This window comes from Orbicella franksi, chromosome 6 (genome assembly GCF_964199315.1).
Source record: "Orbicella franksi chromosome 6, jaOrbFran1.1, whole genome shotgun sequence".
Lineage (NCBI taxonomy): Eukaryota > Metazoa > Cnidaria > Anthozoa > Scleractinia > Merulinidae > Orbicella > Orbicella franksi.
This window is the reverse complement of record NC_138150.1, coordinates 2418140-2433027: the sequence shown is the minus strand read 5'-3', so window position 1 is coordinate 2433027 and position 14888 is coordinate 2418140. Positions and strand designations below refer to the sequence as shown.

At 41.6% G+C, this 14888-nt stretch overlaps 1 protein-coding gene across 4 annotated transcripts; it reads right to left on the bottom strand.

Annotated features, from left to right (window-relative positions):
* Window positions 1-308: 308 nt before the first annotated feature.
* On the bottom strand, window positions 309-14820 carry LOC145489834 (lipase maturation factor 2-like). Of its 4 annotated transcripts, none has more exons than XM_081468891.1 (23): window positions 14709-14820; window positions 13673-13723; window positions 13379-13495; window positions 12570-12775; window positions 12440-12468; window positions 12014-12127; window positions 10431-10581; window positions 9821-9894; window positions 9549-9627; window positions 8914-9082; window positions 7949-8047; window positions 7778-7861; window positions 6761-6997; window positions 6372-6477; window positions 5882-5981; window positions 5230-5345; window positions 4630-4699; window positions 4486-4540; window positions 2976-3213; window positions 2337-2451; window positions 1857-2026; window positions 1148-1427; window positions 309-778 (listed from the first exon to the last, which is right to left on the bottom strand). In XM_081468891.1, exons 1-23 carry the CDS (start codon window positions 14818-14820, stop codon window positions 767-769), a joined length of 2784 nt encoding a protein of 927 aa, XP_081325017.1. In that variant the 3' UTR covers window positions 309-766. The 4 variants fall into 4 exon arrangements, with proteins under 4 accessions (XP_081325017.1, XP_081325015.1, XP_081325019.1 ...); XM_081468889.1 differs by having other exon boundaries at window positions 310-778; window positions 7778-7867; XM_081468893.1 differs by having other exon boundaries at window positions 310-778; window positions 1309-1427; window positions 7778-7867.
* Window positions 14821-14888: the final 68 nt, after the last annotated feature.

Genomic DNA, 14888 nt, shown 5'->3' with positions numbered 1-14888 from the left:
TCGACACTAAATGGTAAGGAAAAAAGAGGACTACCTCTGGAGGTATTCTACAATTTCCGAACGGATTTTCCGGAAAATTACTGTTCCATTTGACTTTCAACCGAAATTTCCGGATTTTTCAGTTTGCTAAATCGCTCTTTGGGCTCGTCACGCTGGGGGAGGAAGATTGCGTTTCGTGCTCAAAGCGTAAAACGAGGAGAGAAATGGAAAAACGACAAACAGGAAAGAGAAATGAGATGCATAAAAGACACTTATAGAAGGGAAAACTACAACAACAAAAATAAGAACAATTTTTGTCGCATTTTCTTTCCATTTTGTACAGAAGATTTATTTTTTAATTTCCATTCACTATGTTTTTAAATAAAAATTCAAATACTATGAATAAATAAATTAAATTGTTATTGGTGTTTTATGCATTTATAAGAGGCATTTGTTTTCTGCGCTCACAAGATGAGCCCTAGTAGATGAGTCTCTAATCAGCAAATGGTTTCTTGTTCTCTTGATCTTGTTCTTGTGACTGATCAAGTCAAGTATGTTGTAAAAGGAGTGAGGACCACTTTGTTTCTTGCACCTTCTTGGATGTGGGTAGTCTGGAGCTTTGTCAGCTCAAGAGGACACCATACTTCACATTATCTTGTTGCCGAGGATGATTAATGCCTGTAATGGTAGATTGGTTGTCGCCATTTACTGTGCAACGGATGACGGCACGGATGCTTAGCCCTGGCGAATTCTCGAGAGGAAAACGAGGTTCAGTGCTTCTTTCAATCTAGGCTTTTTTCTGCAAGAGATACAACATGAACAGTCAATGAACTGGATGACAAAGGAAGGACAACAACGTGAAACAGAAAATGGGAAAGAAAAAATAAGTGGGGAGCGACAGTTTTGGTGGGAACTGCACGCGCGCAAGCCGATCGTTAGCCTGTTCCAGACTCTCGGAAGCGCCCTCTCCTTTTCTATACCAGACCCCGCTGGTCGCCCGCCCGCTTTTTCCATCGTCCTGGGAACACAGGCTAGTCGATCGCTTGAAAGATGTTCAGAGACAAGGAAAGTGTAGAATACCTCGAGAGCGGAAAACCTGAAGGTATATGGCTTTAATGTTTAATTGTTCTAATTTACGCTGCTGTTTTCAGCAGTTTACTTAGCGTACCTTAACAGAAGGCATTCTACTCTTCCACAGAGCCTTGAATCTTTGGTAATTTTCCTGAAGTTTACAGTACACAAGCCCACACCAAATCGCAATTTCCTTACGCGCTTCCTTGAACATCGCACGCAATTTATCCATGTAGCTAACACAATGGACACATTTACCACAAGTTGCCTCGCTGTTCTTGGATTCTACCAAACCCTCTTGCTCTTTCTGTTCAGCGTTTCTCGAAGGTGGCTTGCTCTTGTCTCTCTTGTCTTGAACGCTTGTTAAGGAAAGAGAGCTGAGGGAGAAAATGAGTTGATAAGACTGAAACTTTGATTCACCAAAACTGAGGTTCAAACTAATTACACTGAAAACATAGCAATTCAGGTTCAAACTATTTAAACTGAAAACATAGCAATTTACAGCCCCATTTCTTCGGTAATTAATATGATAGAGTAAATGCTCTGTGAGAAAAAAGCTTTCCAAAATAAACTTATTCCATCTCGCCCTTGCCTCGTCCTTAGGCGCATGGGCTCAAGGCAGCTTTCTGTGTCTTGTCAAAGCCAATGCTTTCTCAACCGTTTCAACCTGGGTTGAGGCCGGTTGAAAAAGTTGATCAACCAAACCAACCGAAAACGGGTTTTCTCCAAAAGAACACAAAACGACTCAACAAACCCAACCAAACAGAGACGGTTGATCCCAATAGAACACGACCTAAGTGTCTCACCAAAACTTCCTTCCAGTCCTCCTCCACCAAACCTTCAGCACAAGACACGTGACCACTGTGAAGAGAAGAGCATTGATGAGAGTGGTCGGGGCCACTCGTCTGTGAGCTTTTCTCAAGTCCCGGATGAACGGGTACAGAAAGCCCCACGTGACCTCTGGCTTGAAATTAGGCTGAAAGTAAAAGCATGAAAATTATAATCTAGACCTTCAAGCGAGCTAATGCAATAAATTGACAGGTTTCTAATAAAATACTTTTCATGCCGACTTACGGTGATTGCTGTGTTTCTGCAGAGAAATATTTACCATTGATTGATTGATCGATCGATCGATGATCGATCGATTTACCGAGAGCAATTTAGCTTCTTAGTGTCCGGTTACATGGTCGGTCGTTCATTTCAACCAACTGTAAGTTATTTACATCAGACAAAGAGTTTTATCTGAAATCCCGACACTGAATGATTTTCTCGTTAGGACTCATTACCCTATAAATTCCTTGCTTCTGTAACATGCCTTCCAAAGTTGACAACGAGCTGTTACTGACGACGAACGGCAAGTATTCTCTTGTAAACTCACGGGTCCACCAAGTTTTTTCACCACTGTTGAGGATAACATTAACAAAGAAGTTAACAGTCGCCTGCGCACGAATGAGAGTTAGTGAGCCCCGTCCACACTAACCCGTGGAAATTTGAAAACGCAGCTTTATTTCTCTCGTTAGACCTACCGTCCACACTAATCCGTCACGAAAACGGAGCTTTTCGAAAACGCTCTTCAAACCGAAGGAATTTGAAAATGACCGCTTTGCGTTTTTAAGTGGACGGAAAACATTTTGAAAACGGAGCTTTTCAAAAACGACGACATCACAATAAGATTGTGATTTCCCTACCCGAGTTTTCCTCAACCATAAATCCAAAATGACCGGTGATTGTTGCGTTTTTAAATTCCTCCGGCATAGTGTGGACGGAAAACATTTGATGCGTTTTCAGAGTGAAACCTTCGTTTTCAACTTCCTCCGCCATAGTGTGGACGAGGCCTTTGGTAAGTAAGAGTGTCGTCTTGATTTTAAGAACAAACTTAATGAGTTTGTCAGTAAGAACGAAAAAAACTGTCGCACCATGATTACCTTGGATGGAATAAAACTTGCCATAAACTGGAGGTATTTTGTGTGTAATGGTACAAGTACAATTGAGCGCGGATGAACCTTGGGGGAGTTTCACCAAAATGGCTTTTTCCCATAAGATGTAAGACATCTGGTTGTCCTAACAAAAGCTTATGAAGCAGGCTGAGAAACCAAGGATTTTCACTGTACGACTCCAAGGCTGCAAACCACATCTGCCAGTCCAAGCGAGGCTGATGCGGTGCTGGAGGGAGAAAAAAGGGAAAACAAGAAATTCGAAATTCATTGTAGACAGGAATTATTGTCGTCGCGAACGCTTTTGAAACACACACCTATCGAAGGCTTGTCAGAACCAGGAATTTATTTAAACCAAAACGGAGCCAACGAAGCGAAGCGGTAAAAGATGAATGTAACGACACGATAGACGAAAAGAAACTAAAATCGAACCGCTAACTTTAACAAACAAATGGCCCGGAACTCGGCCACCAGAACATTGCTGAACTACACTAAATTTTACGTGGAAAGTATTTATTTACAATATGCAGAATAAAAACTAAGAAAAAAGTACAATAAAAGACAAAATACAAAGAACACTAATTACAAGAAACAAAAACAAAAGATCTAAAACAAGCGAAATTCTTGCGCTTACAATTATGTTGTAATGCAATGCTTGTTAGAACGCCCGTCTGACTCGTTTGACGTCACTCACGTCAGTGCTTTCTCATTGGTTCACAGGCTTTGCCTTTGTTCTTTCGCTTTAAAAGCGCGATACCACCCGAATGGTTGGGCGGTTCGTTCACTCTACCACAGCACACACTTCTCCCTTCTCTCTTAGAACACATACTTCTCTCTCAACAGTCATGCATCCATGACTAATTATTCTCCCTCAAAATCCCTCCTTTATTTACATGATATGCATCTCATTAAACCAGTTCTGGATTCATAGTACATTAATTCAGTGCTTCTCACTTCATATAAAACCTGAAGTTAAAATTTACATGCAGCGTGGCCCAGGGCACAAGCTATTTGTCAACCTATGTAAGATTAAAACCTCTCTGTTCACGGAAAACTCGAAAACTCTTAGCCATGTTAGAAATGCAGAAAACATCTCTCTTCTCGGTTTTGGCTCAATTCTCGTATTCTAGAAAACCCTTGGCTACGTTAGAAATGCAGAAAAAAGTTAAAATAAAGGTTAAGTTTGAACACGAGCCAAGTGGCCCATTAGGCCGAAGCCTATCTCCAGTTTCCGTAGCACGAAGCGATTAGGAGTATTTCTCCTCCCCCTTGGATGGGATGCTAGTCCATCGCAGGTTATCTCCCGGCATTAAGTTCGCCGGTACCCATTTATTCACCTGGGTGGAGAGAGGTACTGTGAGAGTAAAGTGACTTGCCCAAGAACACAACACAATGTCCCTGGCCACTGAGGACTCGAGCCTGGACCTGTCGCCTCCCGCGCTTCAGACAAACTTCTAAACCCTAGCGCAGTAACCAAGTGACAATCTTGCATAATACTTACCAACAAAAGGGGGCGGTTGATAAATATTCCCGGGCTTGTATAAGAAGTTGTATTCCTGAAATATGGAATCAAATCAACTTAAAAATTTTTCGGACAAAACAGAACAGTATTTTGAAATGTACCCTGAAATGTACCGAATCCTACCTTCCACGGACCATCTAATGAATTGCTGCCTAAGATGATAAGCTCTGGGCGACCACCAACCCCAGTCATGCTAAAACACAACACAGAAATCAACAGTAAGTAAGTAAGTAAGTAAGTAAGTAAGTAAGTAAGTAAGTAAGCTGTCAGAATAGAAACAAAGAAAATAGTAAAGTCGTCTGCACGTAGGCTGAAGTCAGCAGTAGAGCTCGCCTCTTGTCAAGTCTTTACAGGTTATGACTGCACGGTCAGATCCGGTCAGTCCGCAACTGGTTCCACATCAGTTAGTTAGAACTGGTTCTTGCCGAACTCGGCCTTACTATTGGAGCAGGGCTAGGACTAGTCAATTTTCTCCTTTAGGCGCGGAAGCAAAAAGATCGGGAATTTGACATGATGAAGGTCGATTGCCTAATGAAAAGCGCGGGAAATATTGCGCTACAGTGGCTTTGAATTACAACATGACTGGTTAAAAAAGAGAACATCTTCGCTTCGCTCTGATTGGCTAGGTCACTTCAAGTGAACTGACTTCGAACACCTTTCAAGAAGCAACCACCAGCTCAGCGGTCAAATAGCAGTGAAGTATTATATAACAGGGCTACTTACCTCCTGAAAAGGCCGTACGCATTGGTCAATTCCAGGTAAGCAGTATCTCGATACAGATTAACAAATGTCTTAGGAAGGCTACGCTGGACAACACGATCGACTGCTGTGAAGGAATACTACGGGTGGAATAAATAACAAAACTTTGTTGACAATAATGATAGAGCTCAAGATGATTGTACATCAACAACAATGATGATGTTTTTACTTGGCTAGACAAACAAAACACGTTTCAAAACAACAACAAAAATAGGCTCAATAGGTATGACAGTTATTGTGGAACCAAGTTCTGCCATAATTCTTCAAAATCGTCCAGTTAAACGCTTGTTTCGCCAAGTCTTCAGTGCGCTCTCGAAGCGTTTCAGTCAGACTCGCTCAATTTGCTGTAATAGTTGAACGCCATCTTGCCGAACCTGGACACAAAGTTGAAAAATTGTAAACTTGTTTCTTGTCATTCGTAGTTTACTAAAAGCAACTCAGTACGTAAATCAATAATGAGATAACATTTCAGTTATTTGACAGTTATTGCTCAAAATAGAGAAAAAAAAGGTAAGAACTTCTCTAGCAGTTCTTGGTCACCAAAAACCTGAAAAGTACTCTATTTATTTTGAACTAAAGCGCTAACACAGTCAATGAAAGCTAATCGATTACTCACCAAGCTAACAGCAAACATTAATAAAGCGACAGCAGAGAAGACAACACACTGGAACAACTGCCATAATTTGACGCGTCTACCACACTGCTCCAATAGACACCTAAAACACGAAACGAGACAAATCCAGCTCTGAAAACGTCTAGCTCTGTTGGTTATAGCGCGTCATTGCTAATGTATGCTGGGAAGTAAAGCTGTAGGCAATTTTATTTCACAAGGATAGGCATTCTATTTGTCGCGCACCTTTGCAATAACACTGACTGTGGAAACTGATTTGGAGTGAAGGGTTCATTTCTTTTCTGAAGTCAAGACAGATAGTATACTCCCTATCGAACTAAAACGTTGTTCTGAAATTGAGAGAAAAACTCGTGGGAACAAGAAGGACGAACACGCACTGGCTTCTAGTCTCCGCGTGCCGCACTTCTTACATGTTGCCAACACGTGTGCATCACGTGTGACACGGAGTAGAGAATGGAGCCGGCGTAGTCCTTACCTAATGATGGCTCCCAGTATTTCAACGAGAAGAGACAAAAAGCCTATCCACATTGCAAACTGTGTGGCGATTTGAACGGCGTTTACAAGCTGCTCCGCAGTAAATGCTGAAAAATTAAATACAGTTTGGTTCAGCGAAAACTTAAGAAAGAAAGTAGAGGGAGAAGCAGAAGCAGAAGGAGAAGAAGAAGAAGAAGAAGAAGAAGAACAACAACAACAACCAATACTAACACCACCACAACAACAAAAACAACAATAAAAAAAGGTCAGTAAAAAAGTAATTTCGTAATTCCTGACAAATTTTCAAGTAAATTTTATTTTGCGATCTTTCACTGATTACCCCCATACACTGCTAGGTTAAATTACAGCAGGGAATTATAAAACAGTTACCTGTTTCACAGTGGACTGGCTCCTGTTTTGTTACCTTAATACCAAACCACTTGACAGTACAGACTATAATAACTATCAACACAGCGAGGAAAGAGATTGAGATGGCGCCCATCTTGATCCAGCCAAACATCTTGCTATGCAGGAATTCTCTTGCTTGAGTGAATTTGGAATTCTCGTGACGCGTATTCATCCAATCTAGGACGTATTCTACGAGCTGGGAGGCTGTTGAAGTTTCTTCTAAAGAAGGAATGAGCGAGAGAAAAAATGTTAAACTTAGAGGAAAAGAAAACCGCCCGACTAGAGAACCGTTTATTTTTAATCGTTGCAGTGCAACATAAGGAGCTCAGTCATGGTATTTTGAGCTATTTTGGCGGCGCACAGAATTACCTTCACTTGCAGGAAAGCTGAAAATAGTTGTTTACTAGGATGGAAAAACACCAAAGAGATAATAATAAACCATAAGGGAACAAGGATGGTTAAGGATGGAGAAGACTGAAAACGGATTACAAACGACGAACTTGAGAAATTAAGGCCAAACTTTTCAAGATGCACAAGCCGTGACGTAACTCCCTTAAGCGACAAACTCCCAGAGTATGAAAACAGGGCGGGTTTAATTGTTTCTCTCAAAAAGAAAAGCTAAGTATCCGACCCAGTTATTTGACCAGGCCGGCATACCAAACGCAAACTGTAATTCCATGAACCAATAAAAACTCAAAAAAAAAAAAAAATGCAACCTGGCCAGAGACGCGGCGCATGAGCCAAATTGCTCTTGATTGGTTAATAAACCCAGCTTGTTTGCTCTGGTTGCTCGGGCATTGCTGAACGCGGCAAAACTCAGCTAAGCAAACACAAGCAAGCACAATGAAACTACCCGAAGCTTAGATAAACTGCCCCAAAATTTCAGGAGATAAAACGTTGCTAATGCTAGCTACGCTTCCTCTTCTTCAGTTGCTGGCGGGAAAAAAGGCAGACGACGGGCTACAGAGCCCAGAATTTAATATAACACTCAAATCTAACCTGGGCCAGTTTTATCTTTCGTTTGAGAGGTCGCGTCCATAGAACTTGCTCTCTTAGAAACACTGCTCCTCGCCTCCTCGATATCTGCAACTTAAAGAAATAACTCAGTATGTGTCATACAGTGCCTCTATCACAACAAGAATTTAGCGGAAAGACCCAACTGAATTTTACGTTTACTTTTTTTCAAGTGTGGTTTTTCCTCCGCGACGTCATCCATGCTGTCGTCTTGTTTGACTTCTGTATATTCAGGGTGAGTCTTGGTTTTTGTCCCTGAAACACAATAATTGTGAAAAGAAAAATGCTATAGTGTTAGGCAGCGTGCACATTACGCAGGAGAAATTTGAAAACGCAGTTTTATTTCTACGGTTTGGTCTACCGTCCACACTAATCTGTCACGAAAACGGAGCTTTTCGAAAACGCTCTCTAAACCAGAGGAATTTGAAAATTTCGGCTTTTCGTTTTCGTGTGGACGGAAAACATTTTGAAAACAGAGATTTTCGAAAACGATGACGTCACGATAATCACGCCATTTCCGTGACGAGTTTTCCGTAAACACAAATCCAAAATGACCAGTGATCTTTGATTGTTGCGTTTTTATACTTCTCCGTCGCAGTGTGGACGGAAAACATTTGCTGCGTTTTCAGAGTGAAACCTCCGTTTTCAAATTTCTCCGCCGTAGTGTGGACGGGCCTAAAAAGGCTTTAAAGATCGCACGCAAGGCTCAAAATAACTGAAACAAGAATCGAGAATTCAAAGGCAACTTGTATTGAAGTTTTGTTGCGTTGCGACAATTCACTTCCATGTGTAAATGCGCTCTCGTTTTGCAACATAATTATTGCGTTAAGAGTTCACAAAGTAGATTGTAATAATCTGACCTCTTCTGAATTTTTACAGGCATTTTCAACGAACGGTATTTTGAATTATTTTGCCCACGTACAAAATTACCTTTAAACTGAAAAAAAAACCCTGAAAATAATAGTTTACTAAGATAGAAAAACACTAAATAGATAATAATAAACCCATAAAGGAACAAGAATGGTTAAGGATGGAGAAGATTGACTCGGATTACAAACGATGACTTTGAAAAGTTTAGGCTAAACTTTTAGAGATGCACAAACCGTGACATAGTTACTTACGCTGATTTGCCGCCTTCAAACAACTGGAACGCACGCATCTTTTGCAGAGGAAACATTGGATGCGAGAAAGAATACACTTGTCGTCCAATAATGATACACACAGGACGATCGTCAGCAAATTGAAGAAGTTGTAATTGCCAGTGAGAAGGATTAGCAGCTGCAGGAACACCTGAAATTGTACTAGGGATCAGTGACAGTTGCAATAAATGACAAGACCAACGTGAAGCAAAGATTCCAAAGAGCAAGATCGGCTTCGGAAGGAAGGGTTAATGACCTGCTGCTCTGGGCTACACAGTAATTTTGGGGGGAGAAAGTAACGGGACAGTCTTTTTTAACTGCCACCTCTATATTTGCAATCTTTTTTTCCCACTAGTAAACTTTTTGCCTTCTTTCCCAAACCCCCCTTTCCCAAAAACGTCCGTACAATACTGAACTTCACCGCTATTTGACCACTAAGCTCCCTGGTTTCATGAAAGTTGTTCGAAGTGACCTAGCCAATCAGTGCGAAGGTATTCTGTTTCAGTTTAACCAATCAGGTTGTTATTCAAAGCCACTATAACGTGAGGTAACGCGACATTTCCCGCGGGTTTCACTGGTTATTGCGGTTACAGTTTTTGTAAGTGAATCTTTCTTACCTCGCTACAATAAACAAACACACGAAGAATTCGTACAGGAGTAAACGCCAGGAAAGGGATTCCGATCTCGATGACATATCTAGGAAAAAGAAAACTGTGAGAACAGCGGATGGGATTTGAGCCGACAAAAACTCAAAATCAAAAGCAGCCAATTGGAGAAAAAAGGGTATGTTTCTGGTGAATTTTAGCTTTTAAAAGAAGTTTTGTAGCTCTGAGACATCAACAGAGGTGAAAACACAAATGTGTAAAGAGGTTATTACAAGTACGCTTACGTCAAGACAACGCTGAGCCTGTGAAACCAAGCGGGAAGTTTCTGGAAATACCAAGCAACTGGAGTGGGGATGCACTGTAAATTAGACAGAACATATCTTTGTCAACATTGCAAGTAAATAACACGTCGTAACGCGGAGAGCCTGCACGCACAATTTGTTGTAACACAAGTTGCAAGCGAAATTGCTTAATAACGTGACATAAATTTATGAAATGTACGTCATTTACGTCGTGTAACATTTTCGTAACAGTATGAATTGCTCGGAGTAGTATCAAATTTTCCTATGTTCGGAAAGATTGTGGCAATCCTCTTCGAAACGTTTTGAGTTACCTGGCTAGTATTTAATCATACTTGGCAACGAATCGTGAAAGTTTGTAGCAAGTCTAACGGTGCAACAAAACTACGAAGTTGACAACATTATAAAAACATGAGTCGAAAGCGCGCATTTAACCATTAGAAAATGAGTATTATCAGTGATGGAGAGGATGAAAAAGGATTTATTTTACTCTTTTATATTGTATTCCATTCCCTTCCCACAGCGTCTGTGTAAGTCAGTGTTGAACTGTTTGAATTCTGTGATTAGTGAAGTTCTTTCGTTCGTTCATTCCCACCTGTGACTCGTAATGCCAGTTGAGTGCACTGAGATCCCACCATGTTGTGTCCATGTATGTCAGCTTAACAACTCCTGAGGCAAACATCAAACGAAATAAAAGCCACTTCACCAACCACAGGTTGACACTGTCATGATGCCTTGAGGTGTTTCTACAGGGAGTAAAGCCAAGCACTTCTGTCATTGTTGCAATAGACACAGAAATGACAAACGAGAGCTGGCAAAATCATGAATCAACCGCAGCGAAATAAAAAGTTTGCAACCGATTGTCTGCCCAATAGACCATGAACCATCTGAGCCCCTAAGTGAGAGAATGACAACCTAACTGACCCATTCATTGGCTGACGGACTGAGTGAGTGACTGACTATGGACTACGGACTACGGACTACGGACTACGGACTACGGACTACGGACTACGGACTACGGACTACGGACTACGGACTACGGACTACGGACTACGTACGTTGGACAACGGACGTTGGCCAACGGACATTGAACAACGGACAACGGACCACGGACCACGGACCACGGACCACGGACCACGGACCACGGACCACGGACCACGGACCACGGACTACGGACTACGGACTACGGACTACGGACTACGGACTACGGACTACGGACTACGGACTACGGACTACGGACTACGGACTACGGACTACGGACTACGGACTACGGACTACGGACTACGGACTACGGACTACGGACTACGGACTACGGACTACGGACTACGAACTACGGACTACGGACTACGGACTACGAAAAACGGACCGCGGACCATTGATGACGGACTACGGACTACGGACTACGAAAAATGGACCACGGATGACGGACTACGGACTACGGACTACGGACTACTGACTGACTACTGACTACTGACTACTGACTACTGACTACTGACTACTGACTACTGACTACTGACTACTGACTACTGACTACTGACTACTGACTACTGACTACTGACTACTGACTACTGACTACTGACTACTGACTACTGACTACTGACTACTGACTACTGACTACTGACTACTGACTACTGACTACTGACTACTGACTACTGACTACTGACTACTGACTACTGACTACTGACTACTGACTACTGACTACTGACTACTGACTACTGACTACTGACTATGGACCACTGATAACTGACAACTGACTACTGACTGCTGACTACTGACTGCTGACTACTGACTGTGGTACAGGACCCCTAAGGAGACTAGCGTTAGAGCTGAATGAGCTACCCTGTCTAAATTAAGTTTACTTCCTTCCTTTCTTCCGTCTGTCCGTCCGTCCATCTTTCCTTCTTTCCTTCCTTCCTTCCTTCCTTCCTTCTTTACTACTGACTACTGACCACTGACCACTGACCACTGACTACTGACTACTGACTACTGACTAATGACTAATGACTGACTGCCTGTTTGACTGACCCCTGACCAGTGAACACTGACAACTGACCACTGCCTGCCTGCTTGCCTACTTCTACATGCCTGACGGACTTATTGACTGATGCATCAATGGATGGACATACAGACAGACTTTAAGAATGATTATTTATCTATGAGTAAATACTTCCACTGTACCTGAAGCGCCTGCACTTAAATAACGTGTATTTGCCACATTTCCAGGGAAGCAGAACAATGTTCCAAGGGGCAACCAAGAAGGCCAGAAAACCTGATTCCCATAGCAGTGCATCCCTAAACAACAGTTTGGAAAATTGACAGTACTGAGAATTTGGTGGAAGGCCTTGTAGCTTGAAGGCCAGCATTAGACAGTATAGTTCAAAAATCATTCTCACTAGCTCCCCAGAAAGTTAATCTCTTACAGTACTTCTGTCGTTTGAATTTCCATAAAAATTTCCTGATACACTTCTGTAATTGCTTATCAGGCACAAGCTCTGGGCCATGGGACAAGACTTTCTTTACACACTAGTACATGATAGTTAGAGATTGCTTTAGTTTTCTTGTGCCCTGAGTTTACGTGTACAATACAATTTAAGTTTTATTTACCATTGATATCGTAGGAATATCTGGCCAACCTATCAAAAAAAAGGTCATAAATGAAATCTTTTTAGTTACATCATAAACTGTGCATTCCATTACAGCAGTCAAAATCAAGACTTAACAAAACAAAACTTACAGGTAGCATGGAGTAGTAAAGAAACCATAGCGTCAGGTATCCCAAGCAGTCCCTGCATCTCTGGGACACAAGCAGAATAATTGACAGTACAATGCCAATGACACATAAGAACTCCATTCCAGTGGGTGTGTCCAAGCCTAGGTATGGGGTCATCCATAAAAGCGTGGGTGTGTTTCTAAACAGCGAGCTGAATGATGTGTCTAAAACTAAGGAAAAACAACCAATAACAACTCAAATTTCAAACTGCCGTCATTTACATTTTGGCAAATCAATACTTAAGTGTCCATTTACTAGGTAAAGGAGCCAGCCAAGAACTTGCTGAAGTGTTGATAAGCATTGGGTTACTGGACAAAAAAACCCTTTTCATTGTGGAGACAGATCATGTGCACTAAAGGCAACCACAGTCCAGTGCCGATCAATACCCTCGATCAACCCTTGATCGGCACTCTGTTGACATCTTGATCAACACTCAATCAACATCTACATCGATACTCGGTCAACAGTCAATCAGCATCTTGGTTGATAGTCAACTATTGAATGTCGATGTTGATAGAGTGTCAATCCAGGGTATCTATCAACACTCAAACAAAGATGCCTTTAGTACACATGATCCATAGAGACTTGGTGTAACTTTGGAGAGGTGGCCATTGGTTGACTTTTGCCAAGAGTGATCTTCTTATAATAACAATTTTATAGAGATGACAGTCAGCGGAATGTGCAGAAATATTTCGAGTTGGTTAGTGTCTAGTTACTGCACTGACAAACTAATTACTGGTAGGTGATACATACAGCTACAATGAGCAAGTTACCATGGCAACTGTTACAGGACTTCATACAGTTCTCTGTCATCCATCTTATATTCCTGTCGCACTCTCCTGAAGAAGCCCACAAAGAACATGAGGCACTCTTGTCTGTACATGATGATACTGAAATATAAAGCAAGGACACTTATGGAAATGTAACTTGGTAACTCTGCCATGTTTTTCTTAATAAAGTAAGTATCTTTGTGGGTTTATTACTACTATTTTCAACAATATTTCATTATGGTTAACAAATGCATGTGAAAACATGATAAAAGTACTATTTGTAACCTGTGAACTTACAGTCATGCAATATGTAACTTGCAGGGAGAATTCCATTATTTCCATAAAGACCTGTGTAATATAATAGCATTATTATATGGCTTGTGTTTGTAGCTGATCTAATGTGTGCTCTAACTGGCTAACTGTAGGGCACTATTCTCCCATAATGACAATGGGCCAATTATTACAGGCCTGCAAAGGCAGAGCAAAAAGCCATATAATAAACAACTTATTAACCTCAAACGTTTGGTCTTTACAGGAAAATCCCAAACCTCAGTCTAGCAGTATTGACCTCGCTATCACTCGGTCAATATGGCATGGTCTTGGTTTGAGATTTTCCTGTAAAGACCTCACTCTCAGGTAATAAGTAGTTAATAAACCACATTTGGAAGAACAAGACTATACTTTTTCCTTGCACATGATGATCCATCAAGACCAGACAGCCCTCAAATCTTTTCTAGGGTTTCAATGACTGGGAATCAGATTGACAAAGTAGGTAAACGGACAAAAAACAAGGGGCTCCAGAAGAGATAAACTTTCTCTCCCAGGCCCTTGTTGTATTTCTTCCACTTGCCCAGTTTTTGACTTGTCATCATTCACTGAGCCTGGAACAGGCTAGATGGTGCCAAAGGTGAGAGCTGGAGGAATTAGCAGAATGAGATTATGATTTTAACGTGGGGGAAAGTATCAGAAGGTGAGTAAATAGATTTTTCTCTTTGTGTACTTGACACTCAGAGATTGATCTGTACCCTCTGGTAAGTTGTTAGTCCATGCAAAAAAACAACACCAACAACAACTGACAACAACGAAAAAAAAAACCCACTGAGCTGGAGCTACATACATATAACTATGGGACATTCCAGAGCGGTTGGATCGTGGATGTCTAGGAAGTGCTAGTGGGGGAGGAACATAAACCCTCACCTAGACCCGAACACCCCCTCGCTTGCGCACACCAGCGCGACTGCATTTTGAGTTTACACGGCCATCTTATAAGGTCAATATCTCAGATATCTACTGACTGATGTACAACAACACTCTTCTTAACAAATCTACTGACCTGGTACTTGCACGTACAGTGACGTAAAAGCAAATAAATAAATGGCTGCCATACACCACAGAAAACTTTGTCGAACAACCTGTTGGGTCTGCTTCGTACCTGCAGCCGCCATACATTTCTCGATCTCGCTCGAAGCCAAGATATAATGGATCCGATCTGGGTTTTCTATCTGTCTTTCTA

Coding starts and splice junctions, on each gene's coding strand:
- LOC145489834 (XM_081468889.1), bottom strand. CDS start 14,820: ATGGCGGCTGCAGGTACGAAGCAGACCCAACAGGTTGTTCGACAAAGT. Junction 6,998..7,777: donor GAAAGATAAAACTGGCCCAG/GTTAGATTTGAG, acceptor TTCCTTCTTTAG/AAGAAACTTCAACAGCCTCC. Junction 2,452..2,975: donor CAAGTTTTATTCCATCCAAG/GTAATCATGGTG, acceptor TATCCTCAACAG/TGGTGAAAAAACTTGGTGGA.